This window comes from Mirounga leonina, unplaced genomic scaffold, assembly GCF_011800145.1.
Source record: "Mirounga leonina isolate KUSES-001 unplaced genomic scaffold, KU_Mleo_1.0 Mir_91, whole genome shotgun sequence".
Taxonomy (NCBI): domain Eukaryota; kingdom Metazoa; phylum Chordata; class Mammalia; order Carnivora; family Phocidae; genus Mirounga; species Mirounga leonina.
The window spans coordinates 12,022,679-12,049,849 of NW_023270839.1; the positions used below are offsets into that span (position 1 = coordinate 12,022,679).

The 27,171-nt window shown below is 39.4% G+C and overlaps 1 protein-coding gene across 2 annotated transcripts in view; it reads left to right on the top strand.

Annotated features, from left to right (window-relative positions):
• FMN1 (formin 1) overlaps positions 1 to 27,171 on the top strand; it is a 283,684-nt gene that overhangs the window by 218,658 nt on the left and 37,855 nt on the right. For both annotated transcript variants that reach the window (XM_034994221.1, XM_034994220.1), the window contains exon 14: positions 26,505 to 26,556. In XM_034994221.1, coding sequence (XP_034850112.1) covers positions 26,505 to 26,556 — 52 coding nt within the window. The remainder of the gene's footprint in view (positions 1 to 26,504; positions 26,557 to 27,171) is intronic.

Genomic DNA, 27,171 nt, shown 5'->3' on the forward strand with positions numbered 1-27,171 from the left:
CACCTGCCTTCAAAACTGTCCTCAGATCCCACTTCTTGTGTAGGATTTCCCAAGCTCCTATAATATTTATGATTTATTATTAAGAATAATAAAAATAACATTAGCGAGCATTTATTTAATACTCTGAGCCTGATATTAAGCATAGTCTCATTCAGTTCTCATTTTAAAAACCCTAAGGAAAGCACTGTTGTTACCTCCATTTAGCAACTGTGGAAACTGAACTCAAGACTAGTTCTGTCTGATGTAAAAGGAAGACTCCAATGAGAACAAGTTAAGAATTCATTGTGGGATTCTGGTGGCTTGGATTGGAGTGGGGGGGGGAGTAGAGAGAGGGGCTCAAAAGGACAGGTATTTGGATGGTAGAAGCCACTCCTCAAGAGAGGAAGGGCTTTCCTTAGACACACTCCTGTGAGAATAAGATCCTCTCTGTTATTATTAATGCAATTGTCATCATTTCCTCCATGTCACTTTGCAAGTGTTTGAGAAATTTTTAAATATTTGAGAAATTACGTGGCTAATAAGAGAGGGCCGGTGTCTATTTTGCTCATCTTAGAATCCCCACCACTTAGCATGAAGTGGGTGCTCAGGAAATACAGATAGAATTTGCCCAAAAAAGTAAAGGAGCATTTAAAAGTGTTCCTCCTCATTTAAATCATAAATGGAATGTAATGCCTTTAGAGACGAAAACGAGATTTTATAAGATCTGAAAAACAAGATCTAAAAACTCTTCCTACCTATCTAACCAAAAGAACAAGGTCAAAAATGTGATCAGGGCAAGAAAACAACAAACTTAAGCAGAATGGAAGACCCTGAGCCAGGAGTGTCTGCAATGAACACATAGCCAGGGTGATTAAAAAAAAAAAAAAGTCTGGGCGCCTGGGTAGCTCAGTCGTTAAGCGTCTGCCTTTGGCTCAGGTCATGATCCCAGGGTCCTGGGATCGAGTCCTGCATCGGGCTCCCTGCTCAGCGGGAACCCTGCTTCTCCCTCTCCCCCTCCCCCTGCTTGTGTTCCCTCTCTCGCTATGTCTCTCTGTCTCTGTCAAATAAATAAATAAAAATCTTAAAAAAAAAAATCGATCTTTTTCTAATGACTAGAAACTAGTCAGATACAAGGATTATGAGATTTTCATATTTCTTGTCATTTGTTAGACAGTCTGTGTCTAATAACTTTAGAGCTAGTCTTTAGCCTTACAGATTCCCCCAATTTTTGGATAACCTGAGTTACCTAGAGAAATGCAGAAGCTCCCTTCACTTGTCCAATGGAAAGGAAACACTAAAATGAGTTGCAGATAAAAGTAATTCTTATCTAGTTATCTCTCTTCGGTCAGCACAAGATACCTCCACAGGTACAGAATTTGGATTTGGTACCCCCTAACTTTGTCACGTGGGAGAAACCTGCCCCCCCCTTCATTTCCACAGGAGTATTGGTCTAAATCTCTCCTCCCTTCCACCACTGAGGCCCCAGACCTTGGGGAGTTGTATCTAGATATAGAACCTGGTTTTATATGCTGACAACAGAACAGTGTTAACTATTTTCATCACTCGTGGACCCTAGTCTTTACCCAGATGAAAGGGTGATTTCCACAGACTGGCAGGGGTCTGAAGATCCTTACTGCTTTTGTAAGCTGAGACAGTAGGTCCAGTCCATAACAACGCCAAATAAAGTATCTTGGAAAGTGATGGCATCCATCTGCTTTCAGCTCATGCGCAACGGAACCAATCCCTGGAAACTGGCCTCAAAGGAAGGCATAGGCTACTGACTTCATTCTCACCATTTTACCCCGGCAGCCACATATGCAATCCCTAATATTAATGAAAGTGTAAGTTGGAAGAAATTTTTCATTCTTAGAAAACTTAAAAAAAAAACAAAAACAAAAAAACTTTCCCCCTCTCCCCTATCCCAGGGCCTGGTTATCTACCAGCTGGAAACACTAGAAACTAGAAAGTAGAAGGTGGTTTGTCCAGTCCTCCCGGCTCCTCACTCAGAAGACCCATAGCATGGACAGAACGTTTGCCTAGATGTCTGTTTTTACTTAGTGGGAAGATTTGATGAGTTTCATTAATTGGTGCATCGCCGTAGACTAGATATTGCATAACAAATTTTTGTTCTTGGATATTTAGCTATTTACGTCAATATTAAGTTAGAGTAGACCTTGAGGAAGCAGAGTGGGAAGTTTTCTTCAATTGGCTGGAATTTTCCTGTCCAATTCTGTGTTCTTATGAAGTGTATCTTGAGTTTGCAACCAGCTAGCTCTTGCTACAAGAAAGCAATCGTTAGCATGCCCGCCATCTACCAGGGCCTTTCCCCTAAGGGCTGACAAAGCATTTGATGCGTAGCACATGTATAAAGGTGCCAGCAAATAAAGAGATTTGCCTTAGGTCATCTCCCGAGAAATACTGTATTCTACCTGACTCCCTGTTCACTGGAAATGCCATAAAGTCGCAGAGGGAGGAATTCTGAAATCCTTAAACAAAAGACACTGAAACTCCCAAAGTGTTTATTGTGTCAATATTCCTAGTAGTCAGGGAAACTGCAGAGAGAGCGTGCTTTCTCTCCCCAATCATTTTATTAGGTCACTAAACTTTCGTGGTTTGCTTAGGAGGGGGCATGAGCCAAGTGGTAGACCTAACTCCCTCCTTTTATCTGAGAATCATGACACCACTGTAACCACAAATATTTATCTTTCATTCTCAGTGGAGACGGGTAGCCTCTTTGGATCATCCTCGGCAGAATACAGTGGATGCTATGCAGAGCTAGTATCCAAATTGTTAGAGCTTACAGCCAGACTAAACTCCATTCACTGTTACAAAAACCCGGTGTGGAAAGAAAATTCTAAATGAGAAGAAATTAAGGCATCGCTTTTATTTTTATTAGTGCTATTAATTTAGAGAATTGAAATTCCTCTTGGATGCCTTTCAGTGATCAAAATTTACCAAATTAAGAATCAGCAATCCAGACTTTCTTTAGGAAGGCAGTGAAAGTACAATAGAAAGGATGGATCCTTACTGGGTTTACCATTCTGCATCCCAATTTTTCACTCAAGATTGTTTGAAAACCTGCCCATATTGGTATGTATGGATCTAATTCTTTTAACTGCTGTAGATTTTTCCATTGCATGAGTAGGCCATATTTTTCCTTCTCCAATGCCCCTTTCCCCTTCTGTCATTAAGTCAGTTACATCTGTCTGGAAGTCCACTCAAGAGAAGAGCCAGTAATCAGTATACGCTCTCTTCTTCATTGGGACTTTGGAAAGCTAAACAAGACAATAACATAAAATGACTAGAACCCTTTTGTTATGAAGTAGGACAAGAATTAAAACTAATTCTACTTTCTTACATGTTGTGCTTTCCATTCTAGAAGGACAAGATTCCTCAAGCATTCTTTTTTTTTTTTTTTTTTTTTGTAAATAATGCAGTGGTGATCATCCATGTGTGAAAGTGATGGGAATGTAAAAATAAATCATTTATGGTTAGCTGGGCCTTAATGCCACAAACTCAGCCCAAAATAATGTTGCTGAGACCCAGAAACAGTCATTTTGCTGCTCATAAATGATAGTTTAAGCTGCTGAGTGGATGAGGTCCAGGTTTCTCCTTGATCCCTCGATGGACAGTAATGCTGCTTGGACCATAATTTTCCATCTTTCTTCTTGGAAAGTCTGACTGTGGGCCACTCAGTAAAATGAACATTGGAAATAGAACTTCTGTCTCACACCATCTATTCAGAAAAGAGCTGTAAAAATAAGCACATACCCCAGAACCTAATAGAGACGTGGCAACAAGCCTAAGGGAAATGCCATCCCTTCAGCCTCTTTTAATTCCCTTGTAGCTTTATTTAATTTCAGGACATGGTGAAGGCATCAGTCATAGGCAGACATTTGTGTTTTCTGAACTTGTTTATTCAGAAAGTAGTTGAAAAAGATAAGAATGAATAACTCTGGAAAGAGCCAGAACTAAGAAAACTGGGAAGGGCATACAGAATAGTATTTTCACAACTTTGTTGCTATTTGGAAACTACCTGGAACATTTTAATGAAACTCTTCTATGGGATACACCTAGTATTCTAATATAAGGTAGATCTCTCTTGGTTCCTACACAAAAGTAAACTCATAGGTTGGGCATGAGTTAGACATGGAACAAAGCAGTCCAGTCTTCGACTGGACTCAGACTGGACTCAACAGTGGATGAGGAAGGATGTCAAGGAAACCACCCTCGTTTCTCTAACTGCTTTCCTATTTCTTATGAAATTGGCATATCCTTCCCTAGAATCCTTTGATTCTGTTTTTGCTCTCTTTTCATGAAATCTTCCTACAGCTTGATTTGATGGCATCAACTCTTTCCATCAGTTTCTGAGCATGCCCTGTTGGTCTGTTTTTCTTTTTCTTAATATCAGGGAAGCAGTTTTCTTTTTCCCTAGGGAATTCAACCTCAGCCTTGTTCAACACCTTCACCATTGGCCTATAGCCTCTCAGGCTGCAGTAAGCAGCGTCCCCAGACTGTCTTCCACTCGTAGAGTGCTTTATCTCCAGTGGACTGCAGGGCATTTGACATTATGCCACCTCATCTGTCCTTCTACTATCCTTGTGAAAGAAGCAAACATCAGGCCCTTTGACAGATGAGGGAAAGGATCCTCGAGAGATGCTCCTTTTCCAGGGATCACACTGCCACATCAGTGATAAATTTAGACATCCAAACAGAGAATCAGCTCCCTTGGGTCTCTCTTGGAGTTATTTCTGACTACTATTTCAAACTTTCCATCATTTTCCATCATTCAAGTTTTGTTATCCAAAAAGACCTTATCCATGATTTCCTTGGCCTCTGATTATTACCAATTTTTTTTAACCTCTCAAGACTACTTACTCTAAACAACATCTCCCAAGTTGATTTTGTGTGTCAGGTCTAATACGATTTGAAAAAAAGATTACTGAGTGTCTAATCGTAACCATTCATTCATTATTTATAGGCCCACGTGTTGGATATTGTGCCAAGCAAAGGCAAGAGACAGTTCCCTGGCTCTCACAGCATAGGCTGGAGAGCCAATCCTAAACAGATGTGACTACAGGAGGGTAATTACCATGCATAGAATAGTAGAAAAAATTCATTCAAACAACGTTGAATGCCTACAATGAGTCAGGTTCTGTACCAGGCACAGTTTATATATATAGTCATGAACAGAATAGATCAACTTATGATTAAGAAGAGAAATAAATAAAAAAGCAAATAACTAGCCCAATGTATATTACATTGTAATATTGTGTATTATAGATTGTGGGATGTTTAGGTTTGGTTGGGCGGGCAGAGCTTTAAGAAACCTGCTCTAAAAGAGTGGAAACGGCTCTCTTCCATGTTGACATTTCAGCCAGGGCAGGATCTAGTCATGGGAAATGTAGGAAGAAAAACACCACAGGCACAAGGAATATCACAGGTGGCAGACCTGAGGTGGGTGAGAGCTTGGCATAGGGAGAAACCAGAATGGGCTAGAGCCACAGGGACTGACACATGCTGTGCATGCAGAGCCCTGATGGCCATGAAAAGGGATTGGGATTTCATTCACGATTCAGTGGGAAGCCTTAGAAGAGTTTGTAAAATGAAAGTAAAAAGACTGCATTTGTGTTTTAAAAGATTATTCTGATTGCTCTGCAGAAAATAAATGGAAGTGGGCAAGAGTAGATTTAAGGAGGTTATTGAAGTAACTCAGGTGAAAAACAATAGCGCTTTGGGCCAGAGCGATGGATGTTGAGATAGAAAATGTGGTAGATTTGGGAAGTAGAAAAGACAGGGATTTGGTAATGATTTCAACCTTGGCGTTGAAGCAAAGGAAAGCATCAAAAATAATTTCCGGGTTTTGATCACCTTAGTGACTGGTGATGTTATTTACGGAGTTGTGGAAGACTATGAAAGGCTAGATGGGTGATGGGCATTAAGGAGGGCACTTGTGATGAACACTGGGTGTTATATATAAGTGACGAATCACTTCACTCTACTCCTGAAGCCAATATTACACTAAATGTTAACTAACTAGAATTTAAATAAAATTTTGAAACAAAAAAGACTATGAAAAGAATAGGTTTGTGTTATGGTGGGTGGGGGGGACTCAGGGATAATTTGAATTCCTGGACAGCTATTTGTGTCATGGTGTCCAGCAGAGCAAGAGAAATGCAAATCTGGCTGTTGAGAATGTAGTTTGGAGCTGACAATAGAAATCTGAGATTCATCAGCAGAAGAACGGTAGCTGTGTGTCTAGCTAATTATATTAAGAGAGAAGTGAGGAGAGCCACAGGACAACCTTGGGAGCTGGATATATTCAGAGTGCAAGAGGGAGAAGAAGAGCAAGAGCCAATGGAGGAGATGGAGAAAGTGATCAGAATGGTTGAGATATTGACCAATATTGAACATGGACAATATTGTCTAGCTTGCCACTGATAAATACTTTGTCTTTCATGATAACACTCACTGTTTCTGAAAATGTGTGATAAACTACAGAGCATTACCTATATGTAACTAATGCATCAGTAATGTATGATATATTGGAAGTAAGGAAACTACGTAAGAATCTGAGCCTTTGCAAATCACTGCAAAACTCCAGATCCTGCCCAAGTTGACTTGTATTTTGTGACATGAAGGAAATGGGAGATGTCCCTTTTCAAATAATGTTCAAATTTATTTAATATGATCAATAATAAAGTGACCCAAGATTTTTAACAATTCCTTCCTTACCCACTCGTCCTCATACTCCTACCCCTGGTCCTCCCCATGACTGCAATATAGTATGTGCTGCCATCCCCAAGCCCTTGTTCTCCAACTGTGTGTGGCTTCTAGCACATAAATGAAATCTTATTTATTCGCAGATGCCATTTTATAGAACTGTAAAAAAAGGAGCACTTGGCTTCTGGCAGGGGCATGCAGCTCCAACATGGCCTTCCACTATTTTTGCAGTAGGAGGTTACGGCTCCAGGCACTGTGCCTCTTCCTTGTAAGTTCAGAGAACTTCACTCTGTGAAGAAAACTCTGAAAATGGGAAAGTTACCTGTAAAGAATTCTGTACCATCTGTGTGGCTAGACTTCTGTGTACCATCTGTGTGGCTTTGTTTCCACGTAGCTACTTTAAAACAGATCTTCATGCTCAAGTGGTTAATTATGATTTTTTTATGTCTCCACATCATTACTTGTGATAATAATAGTGAGATTGCTACTTTGGCATTTTATTTGTTTTTTTGTTTGTTTGTTTTTTAAATTTTATTTTATTATGTTATGTTAATCACCACACATTACATCATTAGTTTTTGATGTAGCGTTCCATGATTCATTGTTTGCATATAACACCCAGTGCTCCATGCAATACGTGCCCTCTTTAATACCCATCACCAGGCTAACCCATCCTCCCACACCCCTCCCCTCTAGAACCCTCAGTTTGTTTCTCAGAGTCCATAGTCTCTCATGGTTCGTCTCCCCCTCCGATTTCCCCGCATTCATTTTTCCCTTCCTGCTATCATCTTCTTTTCTTTTTTTTTTTTTAACATATAATGTATTATTTGTTTCAGAGGTACAGGTCTGTGATTCAGCAGTCTTACACAATTCACAGCACTCACCATAGCACATACCCTCCCCAATGTCTATCACCCAGCCACCCCATCCCTCCCACCCCCCTCCACTCCAGCAACCCTCAGTTTGTTTCCTGAGATTAAGAATTCCTCATATCAGTGAGATCATATGATACATGCCTTTCTCTGATTGACTTATTTCACTTAGCATAATACCCTCTAGTTCCATCCACGTTGTTGCAAATGGTAAGGTTTCAGGGTTGTTGGTTTTTTTTTTTTTTTTTTTGATGGCTGCATAATATTCTATTGTATGTATATGCCACATCTTCTTTATCCATTCATCTGTTGATGGACATCTTGGCTTTTTTCACATTATTTGGTTTTAAAATCTAGAAAAATGTGCGTGATCTATCTTATCATCATAAATCTGTGGGGAGAGAAATGCAAAACTTTGAATTTTGACATTTAAGCAGTCCCTTAGAATTACAACCCTTGGGGGAGCCTTATTTTGCAGAGGCAGCACCTTTGGCTACACCCTGGAGTTGACAACTATAATAAGAAGTATCTACTTCTGAGACAGGGCCACGAAAGGGCTCCTGAGTGGGAGAGACAGAGTACTATCTTGGGTAGCTGATACTGTCTCGGGATATGACAGAGTACCCTGCCTCATGAACTATTCTGCCCCTCCTCTCTATTCCCCCAAACAACTAGAATATAAGCTGCAGCATAATATCCCACTCCTGCATCTAATGGTGAGATTTAGCTACAAAGACTGGCTCACTATCCAGGGTCAACAATTGAGGAAAGTCGACAAACTTAACAAACAGAGCTTACACCTGAGAAAATACACTTGTAGGCAGAGCAGGTCTTCAGAACATGTGTTTTATAATCTCAGGGAATTACAAGAGGACACCACTCCACATAAAAGAATCCAGTAGAGAACATAGAAATGAAAACTGGGGTTGGTAATTAAAAAAAAAAAAATCAGTGAATACACAGAATAGTAAAGTAGACATCACTGAAAACAAATTAGTGAATTCAAAGATAGATCAAGTCAAGGGAATCTTCTAGATTCCCAATGAAGAGAGAAATATACCGAAAGCATAGAGAAATGCTGAGATATAAAAACTGTATTTAGAAATTTAGTCTATTTAATCCAACACCTACTTAATACAAGAGAGGAAGAAATACTCAAACCATATGAGATTACTTCCTAGAAATGAAGAGAATGATATTGCATCTTTTATTGAAAGAGCCCCTCAAGTACCAAATGATAAATGCACAAGTGTGCATACTATTAACTCTTTATAATCAAATTTGAGAAACAAGGATTTGGAAAAATTCTGGGGGTGAAATAACAAACTTCTCAGCAGCAACACTGGATGCAAGAAAACAATGGAGCATTAAATGGAAAATTCCAAAGAAAAATATTTTTCAAGCTGGAATTCTACATTTAGTCAACCCATCATGAAAATTAAAGGGACAAGTGAATTCTTTCGAGACTCACAGAGGGTAGGAAGTTGATCATTCATAAATCCTCTCTCGAGGTTGTACTCCTCGAATAAGAAAATGAATATAGGAAGAAGTGGAGGAGCAAAATGTGTAATGAACAAATAAATTCATAAAATGATGCTTAAGTATTAGTCACAAGAACATTTTTTTTTTGGTAATCTGGACGTAAAGTTGCAGATGATAGCAATACGGGATGTGGCATGGAATGTGGCCCTGAGATTTGGCCGGGGGAGAGGAGAAGCTGAACGTTCTTAGGTTGCTCAGAGTTAGGGTGTAGAGCTATAACTAACTCTAGATACTCTTAGCATCGCAGATATTTGTGTCATGGGTATTGAAACTTAAACGTATTCACTGATCAGAAAGTTAAAATGATCATTTTTGAACCAAGAAGGAAAAATGAAGCAAAGGCAATTGGTGAAGCCAACAAAATTGAGGATAGGGGGAATGGGAAATAGCTGGAAATCCTGGTAAACAAAAATGAAAAAGTAAGTACGATGGAGATATATACAAATACATCTGTAATCATGATAAACATGAACGGGTCAACTTGATCCAGAGACAGAAAGCCCTAGCCAGGGCAACGTGAAGGGAAAAGAAATAACCCTGTTTAAATGTGACTGACAAGACAAACCTGCCATTATTTGCATACTCTGATTATCTTTTAGAACATCAATGCTGTTTGAACCGTGCTTATCCATTTCCCAAAAAAAAGAGTCCTACCCCACACAATGCCAAATGATTCATGACCCAAATATAAAAAGCCAAAAGGCAAAGAGGAAAAAATGTATGTATGCATGTGTGTGTGTATATATATATATATATATATATATATACATATATATATGAAGGAAGTATTTATTGACTAGTCCAAAATTAAATTTATAAATGAAAGATATTGTAAACTAAGTGAAAAGACAAGCAAAACCATGGGGGAAATTATTTGCAATATAGGCAGTAAGGATTTACATCAAAATCTAGGTGATTTGCAAAAATTACAGTTTGGTATTATCAGTTATTGGCTGTGAGGAATATTTGACAGTCTCGACTAAAATTCAAGCCATGCCTCCTTGATGAGCAAGCAAGCCTACTTCCATATGTCTGACTTAGAAAAACCTTGCACATTTGCACAGGGACACTCAGGAGAAGTTCTGGAAGGATAAACCAGTAACAGTAATTGAGTCTTGGGAGAGGATGAGGATGTGTGTTGGGGGAGGCAGGGGGTGGGGTGCAGAGGGCCACTGACGAAGGCTTTCTCTGTAATGTTTCATAGTTTTACAAGAAGAATGCACGTTACCTAAAGTAATTAAAAATTAACTTTTCAAAACCCTTAAGAGTGGAAGTTTTATTTTCAGTTTTGCGGTATTCAGAATCAAAGGCTCTCCCATAGCAGTTTCAAGAAAAAGTAGCTTGTCTTGTCTTACGGGATTCCAGGTTGAGCCCAGTGTTTATGTAATTATGAATCTCTGTCACGGTGCTCACTTGCTACCTAGGAAAAGTTTTTAGATGAAGATGAAGTTTATATACACCCTTGACATTGTCGTGATGGATTATGGTTGGGAATTATCTGCATTTATCTTTAGGCATATCAATTTTAAATGTTTAAATATCTGTAATTTTGTTGTTGTTATTTAACACTGATGTGGTTGGACTTAATTTAGCTCACCATTTGGGATGGTGAAATCTTAAAAAGTACATCAAAGGCAGATTATTCTTTCCAGTCCTGTTTCGTGTCTGCAGAAAATGGTAGGTTATGCACTTAAACTTTTAACTTCATTATATAAGTGGCATTAAACCAGCCATAAAATAATTGCCAATGATAACAGCATTGTTTCACTGAGCTTTTATTCATGACTCTGAGTCATTTTTCCTCCTCAGAATGAGAAGTGGTATTTTTTGGTTTGTTTTTTTTTGGTTTATTTTTTATTTATTTATTTATTTATTTTTATTTTTTTAAGATTTATTTATTTGACATAGAGAGAGACAGCGAGAGCAGGAACACAAGCAGGGGGAGTGGGAGAGGGAGAAGCAGGCTTCCCGCGGAGCAGGGAGCCCGATGCGGGGCTCGATCCCAGGACCCTGGGATCATGACCTGAGCCGAAGGCAGACGCTTAACGACTGAGCCACCCAGGCACCCCTGGTTTGTTTTTTAAAGCGAGGTTCTAAATACCCAAGTTTTGACCATATTTTTCTTCTGCTTTGGCTTTTTTTTCCTGTCAGTCATTATATTTCTTTAGGAAACTTCTTTAAATTTTTTTAAGGGAAGGACCAAAGCTAGCAAAGAAACAGATGTATCCCATATAAAATATGCAATAAATCTTGTCCCACAAATTCTTTGCTCTGAACTTTCTGACAGAAACTGTCAAATATCCACTTTAATTCAGGTATAAAATGTTCACTCCGTGTCATGGCGCCAACAGCCATATGCCAGAGTAAAGTTAGTGACCAGCCATAAAAACAGCAGCATAAGCACCTTTGAAAAGGTGCAAGTCATCGTGGGTGAGAACGAGCCATATAAATCCGTGGGGAATTAATCTCAGCTTTGCTACTATCCTGCTGCGCATTTACAATGCAGGAGTAGTAATACTTTTAAAAGGAGAGAGAATAAGAGAGCCGTGTGTACACCTAATGAGCTTGTGGGAGGGGAGAAGGTGGTTCATGGATCAGAAAGCAATAGCTTTTCCTCCCCCTCCGCGGAGCTCTGGAATCCCCTTGAAGAGGGCAGATCCGAGCCTGAGTTGAACATGTGGGGTGGTTCTTGAGCTTGCATTGCCTGGCTTCGCAGATCATGTGAAACCAATCTCCCCGAAGCGCAATCACAAGAAATGACTTCAGCTTCATAAATCATTGTTATCATCCCACAGGAGGAGGTAATGCTATGGTTTTTCTCCAGTAAAACATTTCAAGCCTCTGGTTTCAGGAGCTTTTCTTTCTTTCCTCCTTTCTTTCCCTTTCTTTCTTTCTTTTTTTTTCTTTCTTTCTCTTTCTTTTCTTTCTTTCTTTCTTTCTTTCTTTCTTTCTTTCTTTCTTTCTTTCTTTCTTTTCTTTCTTTCTTCTCTTTCTTTCTCTTTCTTTTTTTTTTCTTCTTTCTGAAAACAGCTTTATGCCACTTGTGCAATTAGCTTCCTGCCTAAAGGACACAGTGGCACTTTTCCAATTTACCTAATACTTGAACGTTTCCTCCTCTCTCAGATTTTAAGGGAGATCTATTTCCTACTGAGGGGTGTGTGTGTGTGTGTGTTCTATATTCAGAGACCTCACACTTGCTTCCAAGCCTATATTGACCCTCAATATTTTTTCCCATTGAGGATATTTTCTTTATCTTGTATTTTCCAAATACAGAACAGATATGTTGGGTTTAAGCATAGTGGAAAGAAATTTTAGCTTATTTTGCATCATAGGACATGATTTTAATACTTGTGGCCATCTAAAACATTTCTAAGCTACAGAAAGCAGAACACTGAAGGGGTAAAGCAACAGATTATTTCCAAGTTGAATCAAAAAGTAAAACTCTGCTTTAATTATATTTGATAATACTTTAATAGTCCTTCATAACCAAACATTTTTCCCCTACAAGCTCTTATTGAAGAAACATTGTCAGAAAATTATTTTGAAATGTTTTCTTGGGTTTCTAGAAAATTATTTTATTTGAATAGATTTCATACCCACTTTGAAAGAAAGGCTTGTTTTTCAACAATTATTTTCGGTCATTACCAATTAAATGATAAATGATCAATTGTCTTTAAAGGATTCATTTAAAAGTTGACCTCTGCTTCAACGCATTAAATGAAAAAGCAAGAAAGTAGGTTATATATTCAGTATGACCTCGACTATATAAAACAGCACAAATGGCTTTGAGATTATAAACATACACCTACATTTATGGAAATGAGTCAAAATATTAGCAGAGGCCATTACATAAGAAAGCCTTCTGCACTATGTTTATGTTTTTTTTCTTTTTTTTCCCCCTCAGTTATCCATATGTCCTACAGTGAGGAGTTATTTTTAAATCTGGGGGAAATTATAAAGATTCTATAAAAGGAGAGGAGGAGAAGGATGACAATTATTGTTGAAAGGTGACTCCAGAGATGCCGCCTCAAATTCTATTAAACTCACCGTCAGCACATTTAGTCCAGCAGACCCAGAAGCACGGTGTGGTCAGTTTTAAAACCAAACCTCATTTCTTGGTCCCCTTTTACTGACTCCAATAACAATCGCTGGTGCTAATAGTCTTTCTGCATAACTTGTACTGTCAGGGCAAATTAAATGTGCTTTCATGTGGGAAATACCTTCTACAGTGTCTTCTTTGGGAATCCCAGTTCTCCCAGTACTTTTCTTTCTTGGACACATCTCTGGAGAAACAGACCATCACTACCTTCCTTGCGCCTAGATCCTTGGTAGCATCACAACTATTGAAGTTAGGGTAATTCTCTGGTAACCATTTCTGGCGGACCAATTTAAATCCCCAACTGTGACAAATTCTTGACCCTGAGAAAGAAAATGAGATAAAGTATTTTTTTTTTTTAAAGATTTTATTTATTTATTTGAGACGGAGAGAATGAGAGACAGAGAGCATGAGAGGGAGGAGGGTCAGAGGGAGAAGCAGACTCCCCGCCGAGCAGGGAGCCCGATGCGGGACTCCATCCCGGGACTCCAGGATCATGACCTGAGCCGAAGGCAGTCGCCTAACCGACTGAGCCACCCAGGCGCCCCGAGATAAAGTATTTTGATGTTCAAAGCAATAACAGCTATCAGGACGGTTAGAATTTTTTCAGTTTTTCAGTCGCCCTGTAAATCTGGTTTCCCAAGTACAGTTAGCCTTTGCCAGGGTTCTAAAAGAAGACTGACTTAAGGATAGCAGTGCATTCTGTGATTACTTATGGACCTTCTAGTGGCCCATTTCTTTTCATGATTAAATATCTGAATACTTATTTTTCCAAAGGGAGAGTTTCAATTATTTAACAAATGTCTTATGTTACAAAGATGTAAGAGGTTTAGTATAAATAAATCTCGATGAAGAGGAAATCTCCTTTGTAAAGGTATGGGTGCCATGTACTATTTTATCTGATATATCAGTATGGCTTTTTTTTTTTCCTCTCTTCATTTTTGGTTACTTAAAATCAGCCTTAATCTGTTAAGCTCTCTGACCATGCATAACGGCTTTTATCTGCATTTTCATCTTTATAATGTGATTAAAACCACTCTTCATATTGCATATATTTCTGGACAATTCATAAAAATATGTGGGATGGTTACTTTATAGAAATTGTGAAATTTACATTTGTGAGTGTGTATGTATAAGATATAAATAAAGGGCTTTAGGACTTTAATGTAGGTGGCTAGGCCTTTAAATTTAACTTATTCATTCAAATGCTTCCTTCTCCATGTATGACTTCTCTAATTTTCTAGTCTATGATGATATGACAGTTTTATAGTTTTTAAGCAGGAACACGTAAAGAATAACAATGCAGTTTAGTGACACCTATACTGAATAAGGGCACAAGTTCCTTTTGCCCCCAAACTAGTAGTATGACCTTACGCAAGTCACTCACTTTCAATGTGCTCAGCTGCTGCTTCCAAATGCCATCAGTTATTTCTTCCTCTGATTATATTAAATGATGCTAACTCTTCAAAAAACAATTAAAAGTGTGTGAAAAACAAAAAGCCTATCAACCAGAGAGGCAGAAACAGCAACTGTGATATTTTGATATATTACTTTCTGGTATTTTTAATAGATACATAATTTATTTCTGTGATATACATTTTAACATAATTTCAGTCTCACCATATTTCCTGCTTTGTATTCTGAGTTTTATCACTTATAACTGGCACAGCATTTCCCTATGATATCCTTTGAAAACCCGATTTGTGGGATATTTGGATCTAGTGTGTTTGCTTCAGGTCTCAGGGAGGTCATTGTAGGGATAGACATGTTACTAAAAGAAGAACAGGATGCTCAACTACTCAAGACTAGTCTCATGGGAGCCCAAGAAAACTTAAACAAGCAAACATCACTGGACAACTGAGAATTGTGGTGGTGGTGGTTGTAATGATTGCAATAATTGGCATTTACTGAGTTAATGCGCCAAGGGCAATGGCTGAGCACCTTAACAAATATCTCATTTAATTATTACAACTGTCTAATATAGGTCCTATTACTACCTCCATTTATAGATTAGAAAACTCAGTGTTAGCCAAGTGAAACAACTTGCTCAAGGCCAACAGCTGGAAAGTAATGGAGCGATTTGAAGCTTTGCTTCCATTAATATCCACAATGTAGAACTCTGATATGAGTTGGGAAGGTTAAATGATCTATGTAAAACCCTTAGCATATTACCTGACACACACTGAGTACTCAGTGAATTTTCATCCTCATCCTCATCTTCATCACCGCCACCACGACCATCAGTCTGATTACTCCAGCCAACTGTATTAAACTGCTTCATCAGCAACTGATCAGCCAGTGGACGGACTGCCCTCGGATCCCATTAGCTATGACTTGTAGGGTGAAGGGGTCACAGGTCAGTACACTGTCCTAGTATCATAAAATCCAATATTTATTTATTCAGTCCCCTACTATTTAACTTCACTCACTTATAAACTGTAGCATGAGAGGTTTACACTGGATAATTTCTTGGGTTTCTTCCAGCTAGTTCTCAGCTGTAAGGTTTCATTTTATCCAATGTACAGATGGACAAGTTGAGATATGAAGAATCAAGTGATGGCTCTTAATAACAGACAGTCATCAGAGGCAGTTATGGGAAACCCAAAGAAGCCACTTGGTGCCAATTTTTTTCCATTTGTTAATGAAGTGCTTAAAGAAATATCTGTTGAAAATCAAGTACTAAAATGCTATGAAATAAAAAAAGAGGCCCTTGCTTTTGAAGAGCACTACTTTAAATCAGAAAAATGAGCCTGGAGCCTGTTACCACATTGCTCATGAACTTGCTTACAAATTCAAATTAGCAGCTGCTTTTGTAGTCAATTCTCACCAATCCACGAAGCAACAAACTACTTATTTATAAACACTAAGTTTGTAGTCTTGAATGCTAAACATTTTGAATATAAATTTTTTTTTTAAAAGCACAGTCCATACCTTCCAGAAATTATACACCTTTAGGCTAGTGCTAATATCAAGATAGGACAGAGTTGTTCGGTAAAGGAGAACTTCTTCCGTTGTTAATATACCTGCAACTTATCACCAAATGGTTATTTAGAGCCTTGCGACTCTGAACCCCATTGTCTTTGAAATGTCATCCAAGGTTCTTGATGAAACAAAATGGGGACAGCCCTCTTGTAAATCTAGCTTCTTTGCAATTCCTAAGACTTTCTAAATGATGATTCACTTGGTGTCTTCTCCCTGAATGATGAGACTACAGAATTCATTATCCCTACATGACCCTTGAAAAAATTCTAAAGCATTGTGGAAGGGATGAGCTTTCCCACTGGGAATGAGATGCCAGAGAGACAGGGTAGACACTACAGGAAACAGGAGTTATGTAAATTCTCTAAATGAAAATTATATTTTATGTTTGTTTAGAAGTATTTGTGAAGAAATAACTCCAAGTAAAAGCATTTTTTTCAAAAGAGATGTCACTTCTATTAATGCTGATAAGTTAAAGGTATATATGGGCCTACAAGATGAGATAACATGGAGAATTTCAGGCCCTATTTGAGAATACAACCACCTGACTCCCATTAATGTTAATGAGCCTCTCACTGGATCATTCTAAAATTTTACCCCCATGGTCTGGTTTAAAGCATCAAGAGTCAGGAAATTTAGAATGAAAGCTGAAATTCCATCTTGACACTTTCTCTCTGATGTATATACTCCTATGAAAAATGTGCAGGATAGTGCAGCTTCAAGATACCACCTAAGTATTTGAGAATTCTAGAGAAAAATATAGCCTGTTGGGGAGCAGCAGGGGGCATTGGAAATACTGGATTATGAGTCAAGAGACCTGGATGCAGGAAAGTCATTTTATCAACTTGGGTGTTCACTTTCTCATTTCTATAAGATTAAATTGTTGGACTAGGTTATAGTTAGGTTATAGATTATATTGTCTGATGAACTTTCTCAAGTAATTGTATCTGTATCATCTTGATGCCAAAAAAAAATTACTGTGTACAGATAGTTGTACAGAATTGAAGGACTTCACTGGGCTATACAGAAACAGAGGAAAAAAGACCATAGACTATTAACAGCTAAATAAATGGTTGCCTTTAAGAAGATTGAGCAGAATTCCTCATACAGTCTAAAGATTGAATGTTATGTCCATATTGTGAGTGGTTAAAAACTCACCTGTGGGGGCAAAAGTCTCATCTAAGGTGAAGCTATATTGGAGGAAAAAAAAGTTGTAAAGTTTTACAGTGGGTTGACTTATGAACGGTGGATAAATTTATTTCATTTAGATCCCAATTACACTCTTAGTCTGATTACCTTCTAGAATTGTAAATGGATAAAATATTTACTTTTGTAATACTTACTATAGAGAAAAAACCAGAGGCATAATCTGATGAGCACTTAGAATTATATTGTGATCTCTTGAACTATACTCCTCACCTACACAAATAATTACTAGTCATCCCAGAATATAAAAGAATCATATAGTTCTTTTCATTATAGAACCAGGGAGATTTTTCTAATCCAAATTATTATGCCAATAAGATATTTTGTGAGGTATTGAATATTATGCCTGGGGTTCAAAATATAAAAATATAAATGACATAAGATCATAAGTCATTTGTAAGCTTGATTGCATCAAGACTCGGGGCTTTTCAACCATTTATGAGAGAATCAAGCCCTGTTACCCTAAGGCCATCATTGAGTGTAATGAATGGACATCTCCCTACCATCTAGAATGGTGCTACTTCTGTTCATGAGATGAGGAAGACTGAGAGAATAGTTGGTCAAATCACCTTCCACATTCTACAGTTCAGATGAAGAAACGTGGCTGAGAAAAGCCCCAGGTGCCCAAGTTAGATGATACCATTTAGTTTTTCTTTGATGTCCATAAAAATATTCAGTTCAGTTATAAGGGCAACTGAAAATGGCAGATAAAAATGGTGAAAAAGATGAGATCTACAAAGTCTGATTGAACACAGGAGGATCCCGACTCAAACATCAGCCCAAGGGTTGGCTAAATGACTTTTAAGACTCCTTGTATCTGGGTTCCTTTGATTTTATGACTAAACACCTCTTCAAAGTCTTCTGATACAATGGCTTTTGCTTAGTGCTTTCATCAAAAGCCTGAGTTTTCGGGCACCTGGGTGGCTCAGTTGGTTAAGTGACTGCCTTCGGCTCAGGTCATGATCCTGGAGTCCCGGATCGAGTCCCGCATCGGGCTCCCTGCTCGGCAGGGAGTCTGCTTCTCCCGCTGACCCTCCCCCCTCTCATGCTCTCTCTATCTCATTCTCTCTCAAATAAATGAATAAAATCTTAAAAAAAAAAAAAAAAGCCTGAGTTTTCTACTCCACTTTAGCCCTAGACAGGTGACCTGGAAATCAAATGTTACCCAGATACTGGAATCCTTGATAGCGTGCCTTCACCCAGCCTCCCACCAATTTAGACAGAAATTCTCACAGATGACCCTTTATGCTCCTCAACTTTACCATCCAACTCGTTATTTATAAATGTAAAGTCTATGACAGACCAGAAATGATCCTCCTTCTAATTTAACCACAACCAGGAAAGCTTAATAAAACAAGAAGTTTAGATAGGAGGATAGCATCCTTCATGAGCAAGCATACTGAGAGGAAAACTGTCACTATAAGACCCCTCCCCCCATAACTCAGTGGTTCCATATCCAAATAATTTCCCCCTCCTCTCAAATGTTAAAAAGTCTTCCCTCTTTCCGGTGTCCATGTACTGTTACCTCTGTTGGTGAAAGCATTCTTTTCTCCTGGAAAGTGCATGACAGGGTGATTTTCTAAGAAAATCTGACTGCCCTGTTCACATCAGATGGATAGCACATGAAGTGGAGTGCGGTCCCTTTGTTTCCTTGTTAGCATCACCTGGTTCCTCTATTTGTAGAGCTGCAATAAAAACAGCTTCTTTACTGTGCGTCCTGTTGGTTTATACCAACCATGTCAGGTCCATAAACCATGGTATATTAAAGTGTAATAGACTGTGTAAAGAATACTGGGAAGATATTCCAACCTTTATCCCTTGCCCTCATTCCACACTTTACTACCTCCCAGATGGGTATCCATAAATATGACTTAATTATGTTTGGCATAAAAGCCCCACTTTCTTTGAAGAGTGACGTCCTTCTTCAGCCACTTTCTGTGCATGAATACTACCCTCTTGAGGATAAAACCTTGAATATTTTGGTACATTTAGATGATAAGTGTTGTTCATGGCCAGAATACTTTCTGGAAGTGGCATTTATAAAAACTTTACATTTTTCGTAATTACTCTATTTTAAAATTGTAAGTCTGATACAGACAAAACTCAAGGGTCAGTGTTCTTTGTATCTGCGATCGATCATCCTAAATAAGAATGAAAATCAGTACTTTCTCACTGTTTGATTCTATTGGACTCTCTTCTACTTTGTTGAAAAAAGAAAACAAAGATTAGAAATTGTGTGGCAGGAAATGGGCTCTGATCCCCCAGTGGGGAGGTAATGAGCAGGGGCTGTGATCTGCTGGCGTGAGTCCCTTGCTGTCACTTTATTCACCTGTCAAATAAGTGGAGTACCTGTGAGGCATTAAAGTTGAGAGACACAGATTTTGAAATTCCATTATGAAATAGATTTTGGTTGCTGCCCTCAAGAAGCACTGAGTCTAATCAGAAAAGCAGACGGCCAGCAAATGATGTCAGTACTGTGCCCCGCATATGTGAACATGGTTTTGTGGGAGCTGCGCAGAAAGAGCCACTCACCACTCAGTGAAGGAAAGGCCCCCGTGGAGGTCTTCATGAAAGACGTAACTTTTTAAAGCTTGGTTTTTGAAGGAAGAAAAGACGTTTACAGTAGGGGTGTTTGGGAAGGAGAAGGCAGGGAGGAGGAGGAATTCAGAGCAGAAGAAACAGTGTCCCTAAAAATAAAGGTACCAAAAAAACAGGTTGAGTGGCAGGAACAGCAAGGAGTCCCACTTGCCAGGAGCATAGCGCATGTTGTGAGAAGTAGCAGGAGCCAGGTTGTGAAGGGCTTACTGTGCAGCGTGAGCGTACTTCATCCTGGACAGAGGGGAAGCTGATGAGCACATAAGCACAGCAGTGGCGTAGTTCAGGTTGCCTTTTAAGTTGGCAATTCAGATGCAATGCAGAGAACCGGGTTTCCTGTGCCATGCAAGGAACCCGTTATAGATCAAAGAGCCTAGAGGCTAAAGAAGGTGTCTTTGCTCTCAGAAAACTACCTTTTTAAAGTAGACCCCAACATCATTATCTTTCACTTAGTATAGTATATGAGAGGTGATTCAGTTAATCAGGTCAAAGTTTGAGAACTCAATGATGACGAAAGGGAAAAAAATCATAAGCACCTCACACCTACCCACCTGACTCCCAGGTAAATTTGCAAAATTATATATCAGTTTCTGTCTTTCTTTCCTGAGGATTAAATAAAACAAAAATGGGCTGAAACAGCAAATAAAATGACCTTAGGTCCAACATAGGAAACACCCTCCTGGAGACAAGCCTTAGGCACCATGGTAAGGCCATCGGCTTTGTGAGTAAAATGGGAGAATAGTGAGGATCTGACACAGAAATGATCACAAGCAAAATTATCCTCTACTGAGGGTGGTTGTAGACATTCTTAAGAAAGAAAGGAACGTTTGCTTGAAATTTTGTATTACTCATTCCAAAGTCAGACAGCTGGAATAATGACTACTAGCATTTCCTTCTAGCCAATCAAATAATAAATTGCTACCATTTTTGAGTGTCTAGAGTACATTAGTCGCTATGTTAACCTCTCGTGTTCAGTACCTCCAAGGGCCCAACCACCTTACAGCGTAGATCTTATCATTCCAGTTTTATGAGTAAGGCTCAGAGGAGTTGAGTGACTTCCACAAGGTCTTTCAGTTAATAAGTGACAGGGCACAAATTCAACCCAGACCTACCTGACACAAAGCCCAACTTCTTTTCACTATGCTACATCTGCATTTAACTTGGTCAAAACAACCATCCCACTGGAAGCTTGAACCCCCAGAAGTCTCAACAGGACATGGAGCCATCAGAGGTCTGACTTGCAGAGATTCTGATTCAAGCAAGCATCGGCCCCTTTTCATGTAGCCTTCATGTATCGGTGCACCTAGGTATCATCATCTTCATTTTGCAGAGACAGGAACTAAAACGTGAGACTTGTCCATGACACTTAAGTGGCAGAGCTAGGCTTAAAAGTTGGAATTTAACTATGCTGAGTTCTGCCTCATTCAGTTGGCCACAGTACTGAGGAGTTTCACAGTGTTTATTATATGGCATGACTTTATGATAACTAATGAGACAATGGCTATCAGTGAAAACAGAATTCCAGGAAACAAAATTCCAAGGTATTAAAGCTTTACACAAAAGCACATGGTCTTTATTCAGTAAAGCCTGCATTAAATAAAATCCTCATATCTCTTAAACAAACAAACAAACAAAAAGTCTTCCAAAGAAGTCGTGTTGCTTTCTCTCTGTGACATAGAATTATGAAAAATATTGTTCTTTAAAGGAGAGAGTTGGAGTTTAAGAAAAGCAACACAGTTCTACCAATGACAGAAAAATTATAGTATGCGTAGGTAGGTCGCCAAGCAAACTTGCCACTCACTGTTCTCCGAGGACTTCCAGAAATTCACATCATTACAGTGTGTCCACAGCCTGGATAAAGAAGTTCGGAAGACAGAATTGATGTGGAGTGAAGCTTCTCATTTTTAGTACTTTAGTATTTGTTTTCCTTATTGCTTTTATTATCTTAAAATGTGAGACCGTCATCATCTTAAGCAACTACTTTATTCCTCTGATTTGTAAACTCATCATATTTAGTTCATTGGAGACAATGAGACAGCCTCTTGTGGCAGAAAGAGAAGAGAGGAGAGCAAGGTTGGGGATGCCTGTTATTTCTCTACCTCCCTGGGCCATGTCAGTATCTGACAACTCCTCCAAACTTAACTCTTCTAAGAAGCCTACCCAACCCCCACCACACATGTAGTAGGAAATGTAAGCTAAAAAGGAAGCACCTAAAAGCTAAAGTCCGTGGGGCTTTGTAGAATAGAAGACTAAGTAAATCCCACACATATTTTCAAGGCCACTGCTAGTCAAAGCTGTAGGGTAAAGACAATTTGCACCTAAGACTTACCATCTTCCATTTAGACATCGTCTCCCTTTGGGGTGCCTAGTACCTGTGTGGCATGCTGTGGCTGCCCCGGGCACCTTAATTCAATAATCCATATAAAGTGTCCTACAGGCAACAAGCCATGCTCTGGAAATATTTGTTGTTACCCCTTGTCAGAAATCACTTACACTGGATCTTTTTTGCTCAGGTTTAATTGCCTGTCTTCCCCAACTAGAATGAAAGTTCTATAAGGATCTTTGCTTTCTTCACTGGAGGATCCCAAACACCTAGAATAGGGTCTGGCACATGGAACAAAAGAACAAACCTATCTATGTCATTATGTCAGTTGCTACTAATGGCTTAAGTCAGAGCTTCCAGAACCAGATATGGCCAACAGGAATGTCCCCTTTGTCCTACAGAGTATTTGGAAAAAAAAAAAAAATTTTTTTTAAGTCGGGACCATTCATTCAAAAATCTTAGCTTCTCTGAAAAAGGTGGAAGATCTGGTAACAATGGCAAGTGCCTTCCCTCCCTCACATGGGGCGTGGCCTTCCCATTTTCCTACCACGGCCTGTTGGCTTCCCTAAACCGAGACTGTCAGTTCCAGTATTGAGAAGCAAGAGATAGAATTTTAGAATATTAGGATTCTTTTACTTGGCCTACAGTTGCCTTATTTGCTGCTGATACTAGAATTTGAGTTTGTGACTCCAGTCTTTAAACATTTTCCTTCCAGGTAATGTGTTTTTGTTTTGCTTAGAGCACTTTGAAGACTGAAAACGTATAATGACATGGTCAGAAATGTCACACGTTTTGATGGGAGAAATATTTTAGGCTGGTAGAGCTTCCACGTCACACCATGGAAGTGGCTGCCTTTTCTCTCTGTACGTAGGCCCTTTGCTTAGGAAAAAATAAGATCTCTAGGTTCTTCTCATTTTCCTGAAGGCTCTTTCCTCCCAAGCCCTCAGAAGTTCTACAGTATGCATTGGGCCTCTTAGTAACACCTCTTTTTAAATTTTGGATGCTTTTTTTTTTTTTTTCCCCAAATACCCATATTTAGAGAGCCATTCCAAAATCTTACTGAATGCTTAATTCCTTGTGGAAAGGGTATTTCTCGTCAGTGAATTTATATGCAATGACCGCTTTATAGTTCTACTTACCGCCTGGAAGGAGCCAGTTAGAAACCACCTGGTGAGAGAGAACAGCAAAGGTGCTCCAGGAAGATCAGTCAGGCCTCAAAGGAATTTTCCTTGTGTTTGGCCATGTACACAATTAAGAATCACTGGCTAAGAACAAACTACTTGTTTGTTTCACATTTTGGAGGACTTGGTAGTAGTCACTTCTCTGTGACTGGATAAGAACAAGACGAATTCACAGAGACTCCTACGAGGAGGATGGGGGAAATCATACTGCAAAAGATGACCATAACTATGATTTTACCTAAAATGGTGTCATTATCAAAGCAGAATTATTTTTTTAAAGATTTTATTTGCTTATTTGACAGAGAGAGAGACAGTGAGAGAGGGAACAGAAGCAGCGGGAGTGGGAGAGGGAGAGGGAGAAGCAGGCTTCCCGCGGAGCAGGGAGCCCGATGCGGGGCTCGATCCCAGGACCCTGGAATCATGACCTGAGCCGAAGGCAGACGCTTAACGACTGAGCCACCCAGGCACCCAAAGCAGAATTATTTTAACATAAAAAAAATCATTTTTGTTAATTGACGCTTATTGGACTTCGAGGTAATAGTATATAACTTTAGCCTGACATTCTTATTTAGTCTATGTTTGTATTCTAAATATCAAGTTTTGGGATGCCTGGGTGGCTCAGTCGGTTAAGCATCTGCCTTGGGCTCAGGTCATGATTCCAGGGTCCTGGGATGGAGTCCTGCATCGGGCTCCCTGCTCAGTGGGGAGCCTGCTTCTCCCTCTGCCTGCCACTATGCCTGCTTGTGTTTTTTTTCTCTCTCTCTCTGATAAGTTAATTAATTAATTAATTAATTTAAAAAATACCAAGTTTTCTTTTTAGGAAACCTAGTATCTTTCTTTTGAAGCAACATTTGTCCAGCATATGCATTTTTCAACTAAAATAACTTGTTTAATATATAGGCACCCTTCCTGTGTTTAAGGCTCAGCAGAAAACAAGCCAGCTGAAGTTGCTTCTCTCCTTGAGCTTACCTTCAATTGTCATATAATAAATGCATGAGAAAACGAATAGTCTGCCAGGTAGATAGAGGCTGGGCAGGAAAAAAAGTAACGTGTGGAGGTTGAGAGAGTTGAGGGAGGGGATGGGGATATGTAGCAAGGGGTGCTCTTTTATTAAGTGAAGTCAGAGAGGGTAATATCTGAGCTGAAACCTGAAAACAGTAAGGGAGCCAGTCATGCACAGACTGTGGGCAGGGTGCAGCAAGTGCAGAGACCCCTTAATGCGCATGCTCAGTGTGCTCAAGCATCAGCAAGCTGACAGAGAGACTGGAAAGAAATGAGCATGGGAGCAAGGGAGTGATGTCACAGAGGAGCCAGTGAGCGGAACTGCAGGGCCTCATGGGACATTGTGAAGATGTTAAAGGTTATATCAAAGGTGATGACAAGCCTTTGGAAGGTTTTGAGTAGAGGAGTAACTTGATAAAATTGACGTTTTAAAATCAATGATGAAATTGATGATGAGGTATTAATGATACCTTTCATGTCGTTTATTGATCATATATTGTGTGCCAAGCACTTGATATATGTTATCTAATTTAATCTTGTATGATGTAGTATGACGGTAGTCACTGTGGCTGTTTGTATAGGACAGATGAGTCCATAACTATGCAGTTGGTCATGAGTAAATTGACCACAGTCACACAGGTAGTACATGGCAGAGCTAAGTTTAGTAAAATAGTGGTATTTTTAAATCCTTTAATATCAGATGCCTGGGGGCGCCTGGGTGGCTCAGTTGGTTAAGCAACTGCCTTCGGCTCAGGTCATGATCCTGGAGTCCCGGGATCGAGTCCCACATCAGGCTCCCTGCTCAGCGAGGAGCCTGCTTCTCCCTCTGACCCTCCCCCCTCTCATGTACTCTCTCTCATTCTCGCTCTCTCAAATAAATAAATAAATAAATCTTTAAAAAAAAAAAAAATATCAGATGCCTGGGTGGCTCAGTAGGTCAAGCATCTGCCTGCGGCTCAGGTCATGATCCCAGGGTCCTGGGATCGAGTCCCACATCGGGCTCCCTGGTCAGCAGGGAGTCTGCTTCTCTGTCTCCCTCTGCCTCTCCCCACTGCTTGTGCAATTTCTCTCTCTCTCAAATAAATAAATAAAATCTTTTAAAAAAAATCCTTTAATATCTTTCATGAAGTATCACATCATAGGCCTTAGTAGATAAGACTGATTTTCTTTTCTTGTTCATTTTATATCATTGTAGCCTTAAATGGAAGAAACCTTAAGGCTTATGTAGATTATGACTTGCCTATTTTTCTAGACATTTTTAAAGTGAAGAAGTGTTATTATCATGTATAATAATATCTTCTGATTAGAGAGAATGATATGTAAAAACACCACCCAAAAATGAAAGCTCCTAAATAAATAGTTCCTACAGAACACTGGTTCTTGATCTATAAATTCAGAGTTGTATCTCAGTATCATGGATTTCCTTAGTAGTCTTAAGTATTTTTTTTTTCAAAGCATTTAAAAACAGTATTTTGAGAAAGGAGACCATAGGCTTCCCCAGACTGCCAAAGGAGCCTCTGGGTGTAGAGACAGTGTGTGCAAGTGTTCCAGGGAATTGGTGTGAACCCGAGCAGAACTGCTGTAAATGGTTCTGGGTTTCTGATGTTTGGGGAAGGGAGGGGAGAGTGCCAACCAAGTATGTGCCAAAGCTCACAAAGAGGCCAGCTGTAGCTGGGGTGACCACATGTACCAATCTGTCCAGGATTGCTCCAATTTATGTTTTTGTCCAGATGTAATTATTAGTTATCACCTTCTTTCACTCTCAAGAGTGTCCCAGTGAGAACAGTAAATTATATGGCCACCATTAGCTCTAGCTATTCTCAAGAAAGCAAGGGTGGGAGATGTAGCCAGTTGAGAACTATCTCCAGGACATGTGGTAGGGGCTGCCAACCCCTGCATTCAGGATTATTTTGATAACCCATGGGTGTAATCAAAGTTAGAAGATTTAGCCAAAAGATACGATGGAAGAAAACACTGTTTTAATGATAATTATTTCTCGTTCACAGCCAAAAATGAGCATAAAATGGAAGAAAGTCACTTGGAGAATGCACAGAAAAGGTAAGTGGCTCTGACTTGGCCTTAGTCCTTTCTTTGGCTAGCTGTTCCTTTTTATGAGTGTTATTATTAAGTGCAGTCATTTTGCTCTGCAACCATCACCACCGTCTGTCTTCAGAACGAACTCATCTCCAAATAGAACTCTGTACCCATTAAACCATAACTCCCCCATTCTCCTCCCTTACCCCGGCTCCTGGCAACCATTATTCTACTTCCTGTCTCTGTGACTTTGACTACCCTAGATACCTCATATAAGTGGAATCAATACAGCATTTTTCATTTTATGACTGGCTTATTTTACTTAGCATGATGTCTGACTAGCCATTCTTTCGGCCCCATTTGTTGAGACTATACATCCGTGAGCAGTAAGATTCTATCGGGAGCTGAAGGGAAAGCACTAGGATAAGACTTGGAAACATTTCTCCTCAAAGAGCACAGAACCATTGAGAAGTGATTGACAAGCATCACGTCATGACACTCTCTGCCTCTCCTCCATTTCTCTGCTCCTGAGCCACTTTATGGAAGTTAGGAACAACGTGATCCTTCTTAGCATTACAACTAGATTAAACCAATTATGGCAAACATCTAAGAGACTTATTATGTCTTTCCTCAGACCTG